The 20,489-nt window shown below is 45.8% G+C and overlaps 1 protein-coding gene across 6 annotated transcripts in view; it reads left to right on the forward strand.

The window, feature by feature from the left end:
- The window catches only part of cd276 (CD276 molecule), a 444,092-nt gene that overhangs the window by 161,261 nt on the left and 262,342 nt on the right, over positions 1-20,489 (forward strand). For all 6 annotated transcript variants that reach the window (XM_085972225.1, XM_085972226.1, XM_085972223.1 and 3 more), the window contains exons 3-4: positions 10,759-11,109; positions 12,633-12,929. In XM_085972225.1, the coding sequence (XP_085828351.1) occupies positions 10,759-11,109; positions 12,633-12,929 (648 nt within the window). The remainder of the gene's footprint in view (positions 1-10,758; positions 11,110-12,632; positions 12,930-20,489) is intronic.

Raw genomic sequence — 20,489 nt, forward strand, 5'->3', positions numbered from 1 at the left:
CAGTAAAGGGATGGCCAGCCCATGGTGATCCACTGTTACCGGCATTCTCAGCAAGACGAGAACAGCTGTCCATCTGTCAGGGAACATTGATGTATGGAACAAGGGTGATTATCCCTCCTAAGTTAAGAGAGAGAGTTCTAAAAGAACTACATGAAGGTCATCTGGGGGGAGTCAAGATGAAAAGCCTTGCTAGGGCTTATGTGTGGTGGCCGGGTATCGACCAACAGATAGAGGATCTGACGAAAAGCTGCTCAGGGTGCCAAAAAGTCCAAAATGCACCTCCAATTGCACCGCTGCATCCATGGGAATGGCCTTCAACCCCATGGCAACGTGTACATATTGACTTTGCTGGTCCATTCATGGACTCCATGTTTTTAATTGCGGTGGACGCACATTCTAAATGGCCAGAAGTGATTAAAATGACTACCACTACCTCGGAGAAGACGATCGCGGTGCTAAGAACGATATTTGCAAGAAATGGATTGCCAGAGCAAATATGTTCAGACAACGGACCACAGTTCGTGTCAGAGGAATTCCAGAAATTCCTGAAGAAGAATGGGGTGAAACATTATACCTCTGCCCCATATCATCCAGCTATGAATGGGCTGGCCGAGAGGTTTGTACAGACGTTCAAAAAGGCAATAAAGGCCATGAGCGAAGATCAGATTCCACTGCAACACAAGGTGGACAATTTCCTACTGGCATATCGAAACGCCACCCATGCAACAACAAACCAAAGTTCTGCCATGATGTTCTATAACAGGAGGTTGTGGTCCAGGTTGGACTTGTTAAAACCAAATATGCGGAGGGAAGTCGAAAACAAACAGTTCCAGCATATCAATAACAAGCCCACTCGGAGTTTTGAAATAGGACAACCGGTGTTAGCCAGGGACTATAAAAACGAGAAATGGCAATCTGGAACAATTCGGGCCAGACAAGGACCCCTGATGTACATGGTAGATGTTGGTGAAAATGTAATGCGACGTCATGCTGACCAACTGGTGGGATCGAGAACAAGGGTCGAGCCCATGGTTACGACAGAGACAACCGTGGAGGAAGTTAGTGATCCTGAAGCATCTACCTCAGAAGTGAATATACCTGATGATGATGTCCTATCCATAGGGGATCAACTAGATGAGTCACCCCAGCAACGAGAACCAGAGACTCCTGAAAGGCGTTATCCGTCTCGGATCAGGAGGCCTCCTCAGAGACTGAATCTGTGAACTGTTTTTACATGAAGTTGTGTATATATGTTATTACGTTATGTTTAATGGGGAATATATACTGTTAAGCTAAAAAGGGAGGATTGTGGTGTATGTAACCGTTCCTCCTTTAAGAGAACTATTTTAAGAGATGCACTATCTTGGCTGCTGTATACTGTAATACCGGTGGTGACCACACTGGTATATAAGTGCTGTGTAATGATTTATTGGGCAGTTCAGCCTGACCTCCGACTAGTAAAGACCTGTTGAATTTACTCTTGTGGTCTGTGTGCAGTGATTCTTATTAACAATAACTAGAACACACAGACTTAACAGCTATAGTAAAAGATACGGAGCCGAGAGCTCCGTATAAAGCAACAAACCCTGTTGCTTACTTCAGAACAATGGGCACAAGTTGCAAGCGTCTCTGTAGCTTAGCAACAGCTGCAGCCTTGCACAGCCTTGCACAGCAACAAATGGAGTAAAAAAAGTAATAAAAGTTACCTGAACCTACTCCTGAATTTTGCCGGTTAACCGACATTTCCGGTTATTTAGGGGCCGGTTAATTGAAAGTTTCCTGTAGTCGCGTTTGCATAGACAGAAGGTAGTTATGAATGGCAGAGGTCCTGCATGGGGCCAGTCATTCGTGAAGCCCCGCAGGGATCAGTGTTGGGGCTGTTATTCTTAACCCTCTTTATCAATGAACGAGAACTGCTCCACATCCAGTTCTCTAGTTTGATCTCTTGTCGAGCAAGACAAGAGTTCCAAATATTTTTGAACATTGCGTTCATAGAATCACTACAGGCAGTGATCAGAATAACCAGATTTCACTGCATCCTACATTATTCATCCTTAACTGCTTGCCTTCCTTGTCATGGCATTTGCATTGTTGAGCGAGTTCAGAAGCCTCTATGTTCCACAGCGCATTCAGTGCACGGAGAGTTCTTATCCTCCGAGGCCTCAATTGCTTTCCTAACCAGATGCTGTGCCAGCTGTTTTCTTTGTGCTAATTAACATATTATTAACTGTATTTGCCGGGTGTCTGTTCCACATACCTACTGTTCTGTGAGGAAAAATTCATGCTCAACTTAAATCCTGCTTGATGCTTGTTAGTTTTATACTCCTGCCCTCTAGTCTGTGCTCACAGCCCAAGTCAACTAATCAGCTTGCATCGACATTGTCCTATCCTCTCAGCATTTCTTTGATTGGCGATTACACCTCCTTTCAATCAATCACTTTACTCCCAATGATAATAAGTTGGCTTGTGTGAATCTCTCTCTTTAGTGTCAGCTGTGGCTCAGTGGGTAGCACACTCGCCTCTGTGTCAAGTAAGGGTTGTGGGTTCAAATCCTACGCCAGAAACTTGCAGCACATGAAGTTAGACTGACACTCCAGTGCAATGCTGAGGGAGTGCTGCACTGTCAGAAGTGCTGTCTTTCGGATGAGACTTTAAACCGAGGCCCTGTCTGCTCTCTCAGGTGGATGTAAAAGATCCTGCGGCACTATTTCGAAGAAGAGTTAGGGGAGTCCCTAGTGCCCTGGGTCAATATTTATTCCTCAACCAACATAACAAAAACAGATTACCTGGTCATTATCACATTGCTGTTTGTGGGAGCTTGCTGTGCACAAATTAGCTGCTGCGTTTCCCACATTACAACAGTGACTGTACTTCATTGGCTGTAAAGCAATTTGAGACGTCCGGTGGTTGTGAAGGACGCTGTAGAAATGCAGGTCTTTCTTATTTTGATGACTTGGATCCTTAAATTCAGGCACCATCTACTGCACTTTGCGCTTCTTCCCAACACCACCCAGTGTCAGCTGTGGCTCAGTGGGTAGCACCTTCGCCTCTGAGGCAGAAGGTTGTGGGTTCAAGTCCCACTCCAGAGGCTTGAGCACATATAGCTAGGCTGACACTCCCGGTGCAGTGCTGAGGGAGTGCGGCACTGTCGGAGGTTCTGTCTTTCGGATGAGACGTTAAACCGAGGCCCCGTCTGCTCGCTCAGGTAGATGTAAGAGATCCTGTGACACTATTTCGAAGAAGAGCAGGGGAAGCTATCCCCGGTGTCCTGGCCAATATTTATCCCTCAATCAGCATCATTAAAACAGATTATCTGGTCATTATCACATTGCTGTTTGTTGAATCTTGCTGTGCGTAAATTGGCTGCCACACTTCCTAGATTACAACAGTGACAACACTCCAAAAAGTACATCATTGGCTGTAAAGCGCTTTGGAATGTCCAATGGTCATGAAAAGGGCTATAGAAATGCAAGTCTTTGTTCACAGCAAAAATTCGCATTTTCCATTATTAGACCCCTATCTCCTATGAAACTTGCAATGTTATGCCTGATTTGAATTAGATTGCAAATCCCAGAGCCAATGCTGACCTGTCTATCACAATATTTTGCACCAGAGACTACATGGCGGACCACTGCAATCTACTGTTCACTTTGAAGGGCAGTAAATATCACACTGTTGGACCGTTTATTCAGGTTAAAACTAGTGGTGCGTTTATTTACAAATGAGATAATTATACAGAAGCAAAAGGTACGCTGCAAGTAATTGGTAATATAATATTTATTGACTTGGAGAGCACAAACTGTTCTAGAAACAAAAAAATAGTCCAAAATCTTTAGAGTTCTTTCCAGAATCATTAAATGGCATCTCTGATGAATTATTACATGAAAAAGGCATCCATTGCGCCTCATTAGGCTGTCTCTGCTGGGTCCTTAAATTCAGGCACCAATAGAATCATCGAGTAGTACAGCACAGAAGGAGGCCATTCGGCCCATCGAGTCTGCGCTGGCTCTTTCGAAGAGCAATCCAGTCAGTCCCACTCCCCCGCTCTTTCCCCATATCCCTGCAATTTTTTCTCCTTCAAGTATTCATCCAGTTCCCTTTTGAAAGCTAATATGGGACTACTGCCCAGGTATAAGGGATAATTCTGCAATCAGGTAATCCTAGTGGGGAAAGCATTGCTCACAAGGGAGCACCGGTTGGAGAGCGGGCACCGACACTGCGAGTGCAGTTCCCAACTGGGAGCTGGGCGTCGAGGAATCACCGCCATACTCTTGCCTGTCTTTGAAAAGGAGATGGGCTTTCTTTAAAAACAAACCGATTCTTTGTCTATCGTCTGATAACCAGAATATTAATAGTTTCTAACACCCAAGCAGATAAGGTGCGAGCAGCAGTCTATTGCCTGCCTGCTGACTCATTTGTTCTTGCATTTGCCTGCATCAAAACGCATCCACTGTCTGATGAGTCTGCAAGTCCGCAAGCATTTAACATTTCAGAAACATGCTGGACTGCCCAGACAACCTTGACCTGACCACATTCTGGCTGCCTCCTCACAAAACTACTGGTTATCTCTAGACGGTTTGGTGTGTTATCTTTCTCCCCACAAAAGAACTCTTATGAATATAGTTATCCACAGTCAGTTTTTAAATCATAATGGTCTGTTTTTAAAAAAAAAAGAAAGTACAGCGTTTTTTTCTTGTTTGAAAGATGACCGAACTCTTCTTCCATTACCCCGTCCGTGCTGCTCATGGCCTCGTGCTGACCTGCTAACATTTTTATAAAGCTAATTACAGGAAACTCTTGTTTAAATGGCACCTAAATATCTGGAATTCTCTATTAACCGGCAAAATTCATACTCAGAAAACAACACCTCAATAACTGGAAATGTTGCCGAGTCCGAGTCTCCCGCGGTGGCCGAGTTAGTCAGTGGGGGTAGTTCTCCAAACTGCCACTACTCGGCTTCTTGGCGCTGTCGGAAGTCCGAACACACTCCCGCGCTGCTGGTAGTACCCAATTACTGTATACTGCACATTTCTTGATTTTTTTTATTGTTGTTTGTTAAAAATAGCCTCGGTAGATAACCCTCTCCGTCATCCGGAATTTTTAATCAACCGGCACCATCCTGGTCTCGTCGGTGCCGGATACCAAAGAGTTTCCTGTAGTTAAAATGAACAAAAGTGACTGCTTTTGAAGGGGCACAAAAAATAAACAGCAAGTTATAAGTAAAAATAACAACAGAAAATGCTGGAAATACTCAGCAGGCCAGGCAGCATCCGTGGAGAGAGAAACAGAGTTAACGTTTCCGGCCTGGGACCCTTCATCAGAACTGGAAAAGGCTGGAGATGTAACAGATATTGAGCAGGTGCAGAGGCAGGGAAAGGGGGAGGGGAGGGGAGCAGATACCTGATCAAACACGAGAAGGGAAACTGAAAGCAATAAAGAGACAAACGGAAATCCTGTCGGAGAGAAGAGTAGAACCTCTTCAGGGTGGGCATTCCTGGAAGAGAGGTGGCAGTGAACCAAACACTAATACAATAGCAAAATACTGTGGATGCTGGAAATCTGAAATAACAACAGAAAATGCTGGAAGCACTCAGCAGGCCAGGCAGCATCCGTGGAGAGAGAAACAGAGTTAACGTTAAGTAAAACAAGCTGATCAAATTAAAGGATAATGTTGTTCCTGGTGTCGATCACTCACTCCAGTCCCTCTGGCGCCCACCGGTCGCGGAAGGCCTCGAGCGTGCTGGCGGACACTGCGCGCTCCATCTCCAGGGCTACCCAGGCGCGGATATAGTTGCGGAAGAGAGGCGGGGCAGTCGGGCTGAATGACCCCCCTCGACTGCCCGCTACCCGGACCAGTTGATGGCCACCTTGGTCAAGCCCAGGAACAGCCCCATGAGGAGGTCCTTCGACTTACCCGCTCTCCCCTCCTCCGCGTCGGGTGGCAAATGATCAGGAGCGTGGGGATTGAAGTGCAGCGGGAAATTGAGGAGCAGCCCCCTTCAAATAGAGGAAGTGGGGCTGCAACCGCTCTGCCTAAAGCTAGAAGAACTTGTTTTGACACAGACAAATTGCCTCACGCTGTGTCCCAGTACACGATTAGCCTTATTGATGAAAGCCTCACATTGACTGTGTACTTTAGATGGTCAATAATCGTACCTTGGCCCTTTCATCACATCCAAATGCAATGGAGGGGAAAAATCTCTGCTGATTTCAGGGATACTGCGCTTTCAGTGGTGACGGGCAAGGAGCACTGAATGTCCTCTGATAATGGGCTGAAAAATCTGCCATTTAAATGTCGTACCCGTATAAATTTTGCAGGATCCCCACTTCAGTAGTAATCACAGGCTGGATAAAGCACTGAAAATAATGAACATTGCTCATTGTACATGGCGTTCAACTGAATATGTGTCCTCTGTGTACACAGTGGAATGCATTAGTTTCAAATGTAATGTGGGGAACGCAGCAGCCAATTTGCTCACAGCAAGCTCCCACAAACAGCAATGTGATAATGACCAGATAAATTGTTTTTAGTGATGTTGGTTGAGGGATAAATATTGGTCAGGGCACCGGGGAGAACTCCCCTGCTCTTCTTCGAATAGTGCCATGGGATCTTTTACGTCCACCTGAGAGGGCAGGCAGGTCCTCTGTTTAACGTCTCATCCGAAAGACAGCACCTCTGACAGTGCAGCACTCCTTCAGTACTTCACTGGAGTGTCAGCCTAGATTTTATGCTCAGGTCTTCTTCGGCAGCCCCTCCCAAACCCACCACCTCTTCCACCTAGAAGGACAAGGGCAGCAGGCACATGGGAACACCACCACCTCCAAGTTCCCCTCCAAGTCACACACACCATCCTGACTTAGAAGTATATCGCCGATCCTTCATCGTCGCTGGGTCAAAATCCTGGAACTCCCTCCCTAACAGCACTGTGGGAGCACCTTCACCACACAGACTGCAGCGGTTCAAGAAGGCCACTCACCACCACCTTCTCAAGGGCAATTAGGGATGGGCAATAAATGCCGGCCTTGCCAGCGACGCCCACATCCCATGAACGAATAAAAAAAAAGTCCCTGGAGTGAGACATCCTGTCAATAGAGTTTCAGTGCCTCTTTGTTTGTTATTTATTTATTTTATTTTTAATTTAATTTTTTTTTAAAGTTATTTATTCATTTATTGAAAATGCTCCTCACTTACCGCGAGAGCCTGCAGTCAAGTTGCCCGCTGGGGACCCATCGGGTCTCGTTGCCGGGTGAAACTCGGAGGCTCATGAAAAATGTAGAGCATTGAAAGCTGTTTGTGTCAGGGCATTGGAAGCTGAAATGAATTCGTGTTGGGGTGAGTGCATTAATAATTAAACTAGCTGGTGTCTCTCGAGAAGGGAGAAAGCAGAACATGATCCAAATGCAAAGGACAGAGGCTTATCCGAGTGAGGGCAAAGAAGCAATTTCTTTATCAGTGGCACCATTGCCTGTAAAAATGCACATCCGTGACTGCTCCTGAATTGTGCATCTGTGTGATCAGCATTGGTATTTGGTGCTACGTGTTTTCTTTTTCATATATATATATAATAAATATATATAAAAGAACGACTTGCATTTCTATCGCGCCTTTCATGACCACTGGACGTCTCAAAGCGCTTTACAGCCAATGAAGTACTTTTGAAGTGTAGTCACTGTTGTAATGTGGGAAACACGGCAGCCAATTTGCGCACAGCAAGCTCCCACAAACAACAATGTGATAATGACCAGATAATCTGATTTGTTATGTTGGTTGAGGGATAAATATTGGCCCCAGGACACCGGGAAGAACGCCCCTGCTCTTCTTCGAAATAGTGCCATGGGATCTTTTACGTCCACCTGAGAGAGCAGACGGGGGCCTCGGTTTAACGTCTCATCCGAAAGACGGCACCTCTGACAGTGCAGCACTCCCACTGGAGTGTCAGCCTAGATTTTTGTGTTCAAGTCCCATGGAGTGGGGCTCGAACCCACAACCTTCTGACTCCGAGGCAAGTGTGCTACCCACTGAGCCACGGCTGATACTTATATATATAAAAATAATAATATATATATAAATTTTATATTGTTTACACTGGTAAGTGACTGACTATTTAGGAGCCTGAAATGCACTTTACTGCTTCTGCCATGAAGCACTTCATGATATTATCAGGGCCAGAGTGATCTCTTGGATAAAATTCAATCGCTTAGGAGGGGTTGGAGAGGAATTTAAAATCCTTATCTCCCCCGCCCCCCCACCCCCAGTTCAGCCTGGGTTTTTCTCACGACCGTGGGTGCCATTGAGCCGTGGAAGGCCATCTTTGCCAACCTAGACCTATCCTACAGGAGGACATGTTCTTGTTGCCTCTCCCAGGAGATCACAAGGTTTCGGGTGCATTGGGGAGCGTGTCTATTGTGACGCACAAGGTATCACAATTGTGTGCGGGACAGGCTGGATGGACCAGGGGGCCTTTTCCTGTTCATCGTTGCTCCTATTACTCAAGTAGCCACTCTTCATTTTTTGAACCACATCAGTGATGGTTCGTAAAATATTAGATGTGGTGGAGACGTTGCAGCCTGTTTATGTCCTTGTTTAACATCGACGCAAGCACACTTCATAGTGGCAGTCACTGGTTAGCGATCAGGAGCGGGAGCAACCCTGGCTAGTCCTTCCGTCACTGTCTTGTTAAGATCAATCAGGGGAGACCACGAGTTGAAGTAAAGTTCAGTCCAACCACACAGTGCATTTTCCCACCCAGCCTTCAAGGAGAAGAGGTTTGCTTCTTAACAGTGTATAAATGCAGTGCAGATAGTTCTTTATTAATTAGTCCTTTCCTTCTTGTATGTTCCTGAGTACTAAGCCCAGATAGGGTTTGCTCTCTGGCGAGATCAAAGGTCGTGCTTCTGTGCATTCCACAGCCCCATAACGTTACAAATAGTCTTGTGTTTAACTCGATAGGGGTTTAGCAGTGGAGATTAGCATTTTCAATTAAACACTGACAAAAGAAATATCACAGCTCTATGAACCAGTCTCCAAGGGGCTCCTCGCCATTTTCTTTAGGTAATGGTATTAAGAGTTACGGAACCAAGGTGGGTAGATGGAGTTAAGACACAGATCAGCCATGATCTAATTGAATGGCGGAACAGGCTTGAGGGGCTGAATGGCCTCCTCCTGTTCCTGTGCTCTTACACCTTACACTGGAGCAGGAAGGTTGGCTGTGATAGTAAAAGTAATCGGCTCTTTTTACATTATGGAAATGGAACTCGTGGCAATTGTGCATTCTCCGATGCATCTTTAAATCTTAAAAAAAAAGACCAGCGACAGTGGTGACCCACTTTCTCACAGCTCGTGTGAGCTGCTGTTGCTCTCAACCACCCTGCATCTGGCCAGAGAATGGCTCCGAATGGGGAAAGTAAAGGCGAGCGTGGTGCTGAGAACTCGCGGGGGTGGGGGGGAAGAAAAGGTAAAAGAACCAGGAGTTCATGGAAATGAAATGATTCTTGGCGAGACACTGGTCATGTGAACAGAGAGGGGAATCCTTGCCTGTTCGTGGCATTGTGCGAGGGAGCAGGCAGGGCCACAGAGCTACAATCGATAACCTCCCGGACATTCAGCAACCCCGGCACTCTACAAAATTGCACAGCCCTCTCCTGCGGCTGTTAGTTGTCTATGGCGGGCGGGAAAGGGGGGAGTGGGTGGAAAGGGGGGAGTGGGTGGGAAGGGGGGAGTGGGTGGGAAGGGGGAAAATGAAATGACTTGCTTGAATAAAAAAACCCATCAGTCGCTTACTTTACACAACTATGGATGGCTGATTGACTAATTAAATTAATAATGGACATCGTAATTCTCTTTGAAGGAATTGCCAGCATTGGGTTGTGGTGAGTAAACTACATAGAGGTTGTAATTAAGGTTAATGGATGGATGACATTGCATACAATTACAGGAAACGCTCTTTTAACCGGCACCTAACTATCCGGAAATCTCTCTTAACCGGCAAAATTCAGGAGTAGGTTCAGGTAAGTTTTACCATATATTAGTGGCCGTGTCACCGGGGTTCCTGGATCTGTGGCCGTGTAACCGGGGTTCTTGGATCTGTGGCCGTGTCACCGGGGTTCCTGGATCTGTGGCCGTGTAACCGGGGTTCCTGGATCTGTGGCCGTGTCACCGGGGTTCCTGGATCTGTGGCCGTGTCACCGGGGTTCCTGGATCTGTGGCCGTGTAACCGGGGTTCCTGCACCTGTGGCCGTGCAACAGGGACGCCTGGATCTGTGGCCGTGTAACCGGGACTCCTGCACAAGTGCCGTGTAACTGGGGCTCCTGCACATGTGGCCGTGTACGGGGCTCTCGTACCTTGGTAAGTATACCTCTCTGTAATCCGGACTTTTTGATCAACCGGCACCACGCCGGTCCCGTCGGTGCCGGATTAAAAAAAGAGTTTCCTGTATCTTCTCGTTGAAGGAATTGCCAGCATTGGGTTGTGGTGAGTGAACTGCATAGCGGTTGTAATTAAGGTTAATGGATGGATGACATTGCATACAATTACACGGAAATTACAGCACCGAAATGAGCCATTCGGCCCAACTGGTCCGTGCCGGTGTTTATGCTCCACACGAGCCTCCTCCCACCTTACTTTATCTCACCCTAACCCTATCAGCATATCCCTCTACTCCTTTCTCCCTCACGCACTAGCTTGCCCTTAAATGCATCTAGGGCTGCATAACAGATGCAAAACAATTCACGAGCTTCTTCATTTTGATTTCTTCCAGGAGCTTTGGAGATCCAAGTGCCGGAAGTCCCTGTGGTGGCCATATTTGGAAAAGACGTCACCCTGAACTGTTCTTTCACCACAGATGCCAATTTTTCCCTCGGTGACCTGAGCGTCATTTGGCAGCTCACTGAGACGCGGAAGATGGTGCACAGCTACTCGCCCCTACAGGACCTGCAGGCCAACCAGGCGGACAGTTTTGTCAACAGGACGGCGCTCTTCCACGAGGAGCTGGAAAAGGGAAACGCTTCCTTACTCTTGAGGCACGTCAAGATCGAGGATGAGGGCAGCTTCACCTGCTTTGTTAGAATTAAAGAACACAAGAAAGCTGCCATCATGCTTCAGCTGGCAGGTATTTATTACAACAACTCGCTGACCAACATTGGCTCCCAGTCCGGCAACGCCTCGATTTAAAAATTCTCATCCTTGTTTTCAAATCCCTCCACGGCCTCGCCCCTCCCTATCTCTGTAACCTCCTTCAGCCCGACAAACCCCCCGAGATATCTGCACTCCTCTAATTCTGGCCTGTTGCGCATCCCCGATTTTAATCGCTCAACCTTCAGCTGCCTGGCCTCTAAGCTCTGGAATTCCCTGCCTAAACCTCTCCGCCTCGCTACCTCTCTTTCCTCCTTTTAAGATGCTCCTTAAAACCTACCTCCTTGACCAAGCTTTTGAGCACCTGTCCTAATGTCTCATTCTTTGCCCCTGTGTCAGTTCTCTTTGTCTAATTATACTCCTGTGAAGCACCTTGGGATATTTTAGTATGTTAAATGCAAGTTGTTTTTGCCATAGGGCCATCCTATACCACAGCGTTGATACCTTGCCTTATCAAGGGTAGGAGAAGGAGCAACAAATGACATGGTAGATGGCAATTTTTTGGCAGCTCTATGAAGGTTATACTTTAATTTGCCCAACCCTGACTTTCCTCCATCCTTCCTTCCTCCCTCACTCTTCTTCTGTTCTCCACCCCCCCAGCCCCCCAAAAAAACTCCACTGGTGGATTATGTGGTACTCGGAAGATTGAAAAACAAATGAAGTCATTAGGATTAAAATTTAAATCCATGTTCCTGTTAGCAAATTGAACTATCTGCAAACTAACAGACCTTGATGCTCTAATTTGTCAGCCAGTGGCTCAGTGGGTAGCACCCTCGCCTCTGAGTCAGAAGGTTGTGGGTTCAAGTCCCACTCCAGGGACTTGAGCACACAATCTAGGCTGACGCTCCAGTGGAGTGCTGAGGGAGTGCTGCACTGTCAGAGGTGCCGTCTTTCGGATGAGACATTAAACCCAGGCCCCGTCTGCTCCCTCAGCTGGACGTAAAAGATCCCATGGCACTATTTTGAAGAAGAGCGGGTGAGTTATCCCTGGTGTCCTGGCCAACATTCATCCCTCAATCAACAACACCACAAAATGAATATCTGGTCATTATCACATTGCTGTCTGTGGGAGCTTGCTGTGCGCAAATTGGCTGCTGTGTTTCCTACATTACAACAGTGAATCCACTTCAAAAAAGTACTTCATTGGCTGTAAAGTGCTTTGGGATGTCCTGAGGTCGTGAAGGATGCTATAGAAATGCAAGTCTTTCTTTAATTATGGGATTTATCTACCAGTTGGGAAACAGGATTAAAAACAGCCGTTTTGCGAACTTTTGGGCCCCCAACATTGAAAGAGGACAAACCAACAAATAATAAACAGTGAAAATAGGATCGAGTTGCCTGGGCTTCAAGAATCCGATTGCCAGGGCCTGTGACTCTTGGGTGAATGCTCTTGTGCAAAAGACATTGGCGGAGTTGTAAAGTTCTCACAGAGTAAACCATGCTGACATGTTAGGAGCCCCCATTTGCATTGCTGATATGCCGATGCTTCTATCCTTTCAGCTTCTTACTCCAAGCCCAACCTGCACCTGGAGCCCAACAAGAACCTGAAGCCTGGCGATGAGGTGGCCATCGCTTGCCATTCTTCGGGGGGTTACCCGCAGGCCACCGTCCAGTGGCACGACGGGAAAGGAAGCAACATCACCGAGAACATCACCACCTCACAGGTGGCCAACGCGAAGGGCCTGTTCGACGTCCGCAGCGTGATCCGCGTGACGCTGGAGCCAAACAGCACCTACAGTTGTATGGTGCGGAACGAACTACTGAACGAGGAGACCCAGGCCTTGGCGACCATTACAGGTCAGTCCCGCATCACTTGGCAATTTGAGGCCTGCACTGCTTTGACATATGAGAGAACATTGGCCCAGAAATTCGGGTCGGGGGCTTCCCGCGGGTGCAAACCTCCGACCTGCATTTACCTAGCGCACCGGCCGTTGTGCTGTGGGCCCGCGTGGGATTCCGATCCTGGGCCTGCTCCAACTGCCGGCGCGCCGTGCTTGCATATCCCAGGGGCGCAGTTAGTTTGATGCGTCCCCTGGGATCACGTGGGCCATGGAGAGCCAATGGTAGCAGGGAATCTCTATTCATCGATTTGACAGGAAGACCTGTCAATTGAGTACAATTCAGCCCCAAAACATAACTAAAACTTCAAATAATTTTTTTTTAAAAATCACATTTTTAAAATGATTATAAATTACATAAAATAACTATTTTAAACAATAATTTAAATTTTTGAAAAAATTAATTACAGTTTTTAGTGGGGCTAAAAATAAACTTAACTTTCTTTAAAGTATTTAAAAATAATAAACCTGTGGAAAAAATGTTTTAATTTAACTTAATTCACCACTTACCTTGTTAAAAGCAGGCCTTGCGACTGCTTTTTAAAAGTGTAACTCCTGGAGACTTACCCTCCCGGAGAAATCTGGAAAAAACTGGAAGTTCCAGGCGTACACGCTGCCTCTCTGGCGCACGCGTTCGACCTGTGAACCCTTTCCTTTAAGGGAACAGAAGTTACAGTTTTTCACGCATGCCCAGTGCATGCACGAAACCGGCACTTTCGTTGGGCCTACGCGTGAGTACCCAGCGCGTACTCACCTGTGGGGACCCGAATTTCTGGCCCATTGTAACAGCATAACTTTCAAAGCATCCCCCTCCAATTACTGGGTGCTGCCTCAAAGGAGTTCAGAAGTGTTTCAATCATCTCTTTTCATTCTGCTGTGTAAGGAAACCAGGGGAAAGCCACTCAACATCACAATAGGATAGCGGGAAAATTTGTTTGGAAATTTTGAATGGACAATTTTTCTTTTCTTTAGGGGGGAGGGTGGGGAAATTGTACATCTTTCAGCCTTTCCAATTCGGGAGAAATTTAAGCCTGTTATAGATATAGAAAATGATGGAAGTGTCCAGCACGTCTGGCAGGATCTGGAAGAGAGAGATTAGGTAATGCTTTAAATACCACCCTGCATCAGAACAATTTATCTGTTCAACTTGAGCCTGTTTTTGTTTACGGGTAGTTGTGATTTTTTTCTTACTGCATGAGGACAATGAGTTTGGTCTGGTTTTTTTAATTCATTTTTATGGAATGTGGGCGTCGCTGGCAAGGCCAGCATTTATTGCCCATCCCTAGTTGCCCCTTGAGAAGGTGGTGGTGAGCCGCCGCCTTGAACCGCTGCAGTCCGTGTGGTGAAGGTGCTCCCATAGTGCTGTTAGGGAGGGAGTTCCAGGATTTTGACCCAGCGACTATGAAGGATCCGCGATATACTTCTAAGTCAGGATGGGGTGTGGCTTAGAGGGGAACTTGGAGGTGGTGGTGTTCCCCGCGCCTGCTGCCCTTGTCCTTCTAGGTGGAAGAGGTCGCGGGTTTGGGAGGTGCCGCCGAAGAAACCTTGGCGAGTTGCTGCAGTGCATCTTGTAGATGGTACACACTGCGGCCACGGTACGCCGGTGGTGGAGGGAGTGAATGTTTAAGGTGGTGGATGGGGTGCCAATCAAGCGGGCTGCTTTGTCCTGGATGGTGTTGAGCTTCTTTAGTGTTGTTGGAGATGCACTCAATTCCATCAGACTTGTGCCTTGTAGATGGTGGAAAGGCTTTGGGGAGTCAGGAGGTGAGTCACTCGCCGCAGAATACCTAGCCTCTGACCTGCTCTTGTTGCCACGGTATTTATGTGGCTGGTCCAGTTAAGTTTCTGGACAATGGTGACCCCCAGGATGCTGATGGTGGGGGATTCGGCGATGGTAATGCCATTGAACGTCAAGGGGCGGTGTTTAGACTCTCGCTTGTTGTAAAAGGGTTGAATAGAATTACTGCACCCCACGACATAGAGTAAATAAGGAGAAACTGTTTCCACTGGCAGGAGGACACAGCTTTCAAGTAATTGGCAAAAGAATCAGAGGGGGGAGATGAGGTTTTTCTTTACGCAGCGAGTTATGACCTGAAAGGGCGGTGGAAGTAGATCCAATAGTAACTTTCAAAAGAGAATTGGATAAATACTTGAAAAGGAGAAATTTGCAGGGGAGTGGGACTAATTGGAGAGCTCTTTCAAAGAGCTGGCACAGGCACAATGGGCCGAATGGCCTCTTTCTGTGCTGTAAGATTCGATATTAAGACGGCAGGGCTGGATATCTATACACTTCATTACAAAATCCTCATCACACAGGTCTTCCTAATTCAGCCACACTTGAGTCAGTTGGCTGATTAACAGAAGAGATTCTTCAATTTCTATTGGGTACAGTTAAGGCTACCTTAACTTAACAGTTGGAAGCTTTTACCAATTAATTTGGAACAAAAGGAATTGCACCAGCAGCTCAATGTTTGACCAGCAATTGCGATTTTCCTCAATTTATTGGATTTTGAAAATCGCATTTAACTTTCTGTTAGTCCAATAAAAGCTATTTCACTATGTCTTTCCAATCGAGGCTAAAAATACAGAAGGAATATAAAAACATCTTTAAGATATGATTAAATAGCAAGATTGCACTGCAGTGTATTTGTACCGGCCTTGTCAGATTGAGGTTAAATTGAAGGATTGACAGATTTAACCTTCAGGTTAATTTGTCAATCATTCATCTTGTCCTTGATTTAGTAAGACAAGCGCCTATGTGTGCCCATTATTGGTTAAGTGCGTGACCTCCCTAACATTAAATGTCATTGACTTGCCAAGTATTAAATAAGAGAAGCTGACAGTGACATATTAGCATTTGCATTCTGGTAAACTTGAATCTCAATGAGAAGATTTAAATACCCGACTGGAACCTGTTCCAGAAGTCACCTTTCAGTAGAAGCCACGCTTTTATTCCTGTCTTTGTACTGTTAATGCACATGGGGATTAGCAACTAAAGAATACGAGATAAGGAATGGAAGTTCAAGAGTAATGCATTTGAGGGGCACTTGAACATGTGTCACATACACTCCAGTTGGCTTGCCTCTGGTTCCCTTACACAGCAGAATGAAACAACAGCTGTCCTTGAGACAGCAACAGGTGGGACATGAAGGTCCACTCACCAATCACCATGTGGAGAAGGGCAGTGAGGATAGGCTTCAAGAGTGGAGACCACTTTGTAATATTTTAATTCCAAGATAGAAAAGGGAAGGGAAACATAGAAACATAGAAAAATAGGAGCAGGAGCTGGCCATTCGGCCCTTCGAGCCTGCTCCGCCATTCAATATGATCATGGCTGATCCTCTATCTCAATACCATATTCCTGCTCTCTCCCCAAACCCCTTGATGCCTTTTGTGTCCAGAAATCTATCTCTTTCAACCATATCTGGAAGGGTCCCAGATATGGTTGAAATCGCAGCTAGGTTCTCTAGAACCTTGAATCTTCTGGGACCTAGAGAGGGCCCTCAAACTCCTCGAAGCACACCTTCAATACCTGGCGGAGGCTTCACCTCCATGCCATTTTTCCTAGACTGGATGATCTGGCTATAAACTTTCTCACCGAACCTTTCCTGATTCCTAACTTGCTGCCACAGTGGATGCGGAGCTCAGCTTTAGGAGCTGGCGAAGTCCCCTCTTTTCATTGCACGGCACTGCAGTTGAATGCATCGTACCTCCTTCCTGTTACATTAAGGTCCTGTTGCAAAGCTGAGAATCCTTAGCAGTCAAGAGTTTCTGTTGGTAGCCAAGTGGTGGAGTTCAGAATACAACCACTAAAATAAAACTTTTTTTTTCTCGATGAGCTGCTCAGTTTCGTAACTCTACTGGTATTTGTCTTTCAAATAATGTCCCCTGGTATGCGTTCTTTTTCAAGTCTAATGTCCAAAACTAACTGCTCTGAACTGCAAAATATCCATTCATGTGACCCACTTTCCTTTGCCATGCAATCCTATGGGCCTCACGCATAACATTTGCAGTCTAATAATCCAAAGCTACTGCCTTGAGGATGACCAGAGAAAGTAATAGATGCTCGGCACATTATTGCAGACTGGAAGTCACCTTGGAGCTGGGGGGGGTGGGGGGGGGTGGGTGGGGAAGTTCCAGTGTTCTTGCCAAATCATGCAATCAGCAAGGTCGTTAACCTACAGCCGTCCAGGAGCATAGTGAGATTGCCAGCCAGAAGTTTAGGGGGGCATCCTTTACCTGGTTTACGGTAATTTACCTGGTCAGGCAGCCTTGCCACTGCACTGTGACCAATACCAATCAGCGGTTTCGAGTCGCTAAACCCTCCTTCCAGTTCTGACTGGAGGAACTTATAATTAATGATATATTAAAAACGGACAAATGGTCTGGATGCAAGAAAGTCAAATTTTATTAAAACTAAAGAAACTACACCACACGATCAAAGTAATCATGGTAAAATTGCTTAACAGGGGAAGGCAGGTGGCAAAAATGAGGGATAAATGGCTACAATGTTAATCTTACAATCTTAGCAACATTTCCCTTAAATTACCACCCCTTTACTTCTCACTAGATTGTCTTGCTAGTGGGTCAGAAGCCTTGCTCACCTGCAGTCCAAAGAGTAAAAGAGAAGAGTGAGATGCTTCTGGGAAGCTATCTTTTATACCCCTTTTTTTGGGGCCAGCCCAGATCTGATGTTTCTGGGCTAAAACAAAAGAGAGCCAAACTGTCTACTTGTCTGGGATGGGTTTGGATAAAGTTGCAGTTTAAATGTGTCCATTGTCTGTGAGGGCTTTTAAATAAAGCTGCAGTGGTTTGAATGTGTTCTTGATTGTCTGTGATGGGCCATCGAATAAAGCTATTTCCTCGATTGCTTGAGTAAATAGCCTTGAAGGTATTGTAAACAGAAAGTAATTGTTCTGTGGTCAACTGAGACTGCAGTCTCAAGTGGTTACTTCCTTGTGTACACAAAGTAGCAGTTTCTGTAAACAAATCGATTATCTAACTTCCCGAACTGCCTTTGATTGGCAGATTCAAATGGGCTACTCCCCAGTGCAAACGAGCAGCTAGTAGGTTACTGGACCCGCCCAATACCACAGGGTGACTGACAGCTCGGGCTCCATTCATATGCTAACAGCCTGTCTGCCCTTTTGAAATTCTGTTTCCATGAGGTCTGTTCAGCCATTTTTAACAGTCCAAAACTCAAGAGTACATCTTTTAATAAAATGTACAATCTTAAAATGTGCGATTTTCACAAAGTTCTTTGATTCCAGTGTCCAAGTGCCGCCTAGCTTAAGAGCTTTTTAACGCAGCCTTTTTGCGGTTCTGGGTATGTTTTAAAACATTGTCCAACCCAGAGACAATTTAAATCACACAGGTCTTCGTCCACGATGTGGATTAATATTTCCCGATCTTTGGGGGCTGAGGGGATTTTGCGACCCCTAGAAAGTGGGCACCTCAGCAGAGGCTTGACATCAGAGCGCCATGGATTTTGGTAATAACTGCAACGCAACGTCACACCCTGACTGAGGTTCCACCCTAAAGACTGCCGTCTTGCTGTTTAAAAGATTCAAAACACATTTTTACAGCACCATCTCTGGTGTCTATGTGTTAGTAACATCGTAAACACAGTGAGAAGTTTCCCTCTGGTGTCCATGTGTTAGTGACATCCTAAACAGGGTGAGAAGATTCCCTCTGGTTGCTATGTGTTCGTGACATCCTAAACACGGTGAGAAGTTTCCCTCTGGTTGCTATGTGTTAGTGACATCCTAAACACGGTGAGAAGTTTCCCTCTGGTTGCTATGTGTTAGTGACATCGTAAACACGGTGAGAAGTTTCCCTCTGGTTGCTATGTGTTAGTGACATCGTAAACACGGTGAGAAGTTTCCCTCTGGCTCTCACGATTTTGACTAGAAATAGTCAACATTAAGGAGTTTTCTATACTATCCTAATGACCTCACTATCCTACAGCGACCAAAGGACTCTTTGCCTCCTGTTAACAGATGTAACAGAACAGAAATTGTTCCCATTTACAAGAGCTGATTTTCCCGAGCTAGTGCTGCTGGTGGGATCCTTGCCAAATGGCTATGTATCTCAGGAAATTACAGATTTACAAACATCTGGCAATATTAAATTCAAATAAGCTTATTAGCAAGGCAGCACCCATTCACAATGCAAGTTCCAACATCAAACTATTGTTTGCATTAGTTGTGCTAAATCTATTTAAAAACAAGTTTGGCCCCAGTTGGAGTATTGTGTCCAATTCTGGGCACCGCTCTTCGGGAAGGGCGAGAAGGCTTTGGAGAGGGTACAAAAGAGATTTACTGGAATGGGTCCAGGGATGAGGGATTACAGTTACATGGATAGACCGGAGAAGCTGGGGTTGTTCTTCTTAGAGCAGGGAAGGCTAAGAGGAGATTTGATAGATGTGTTTACAATCATGAAGGATTTAGGTAGAGTAAATAAGGAGAAACTGATTCCAATGGCTGAAGGGTCGATAACCAGAGGGCACAGAGGGCAAAAGAACCAGAGGTGACGGGAGGAAAATCCCTTTTTACACAATGAGTGGTTAGGATTTTGAACACGCTGCCTGATAGGGCGGTGGATACAGATTCAATAGCAGCCTTCAAAAGGCCATCTTAGACTGGGTATTATGTAATGAGAAAGGATTAATTAGCAATCTTATTGTACGAGGCCCCTTGGGTCGGAGCGATCATAATATGATAGAATTCTTCATTAAGATGGAGAATGAAGTAGTTGACTCAGAGACTAGGGTCCTGAATTTAAATAATGGAAACTACGATGGTATGAGGCGCGAGTTGGGTAGGATTGATTGGGGAATGTCACTCAAAGGGTTGATGGTGGATAGGCAAGGGCAAACATTCAAAGACCGCATGGATGAACTACAGAATTTGTTCATCCCAGTTTGGCATAAAAATAAAACAAAAAAGGTGACTCAACCGTGGCTAACAAGGGAAATTAGGGATAGCATAAGATCCAAGGAGAGGACATATAAATTGGTCAGAAAAAGCAGAAAACCTGAGGATTGGGAGCAGTTTAGGATTCAACAAAGGAGGACAAAGGGATTAATTAAGAAGGGGAAAATAGAGTATGAGAGTAAGCTTGCAGAGAACATAAAAACTGACTGTAAAAGCTTTTATAGATATGTGAAGTGAAAAAGATTGGTGAAGTCAAGCGTAGGTCCCTTGCAGTCAGAATCAGGGGAATTTATAATGGGGAACAAAGAAATGGCAGACCAATTAAATACATATTTTGGTTCTGTCTTCACAAAGGAGGACACAAATAACCTCTCAGAGATGCCGGATAACATAGGGTCTGATGAAAGGGAGGAACTGAAAGAAACCGGTATTTGTAGGGAAATGGTGTTAGGGAAATTGATGGGATTGAAGGCCGATAAATCCCCAGGGCCTGATAATCTACATCCTAGGGTACTTAAGGAAGTGGCCCCAGAAATAGTAGATGCATTGCTGATCATCTTCCAACATTCGATGGAATCTGGAAC

The sequence above is a fragment of the Somniosus microcephalus genome, chromosome 32 (genome assembly GCF_052327205.1).
Source record: "Somniosus microcephalus isolate GS21.2 chromosome 32, FLI_Smic_1.0, whole genome shotgun sequence".
Lineage (NCBI taxonomy): Eukaryota > Metazoa > Chordata > Chondrichthyes > Squaliformes > Somniosidae > Somniosus > Somniosus microcephalus.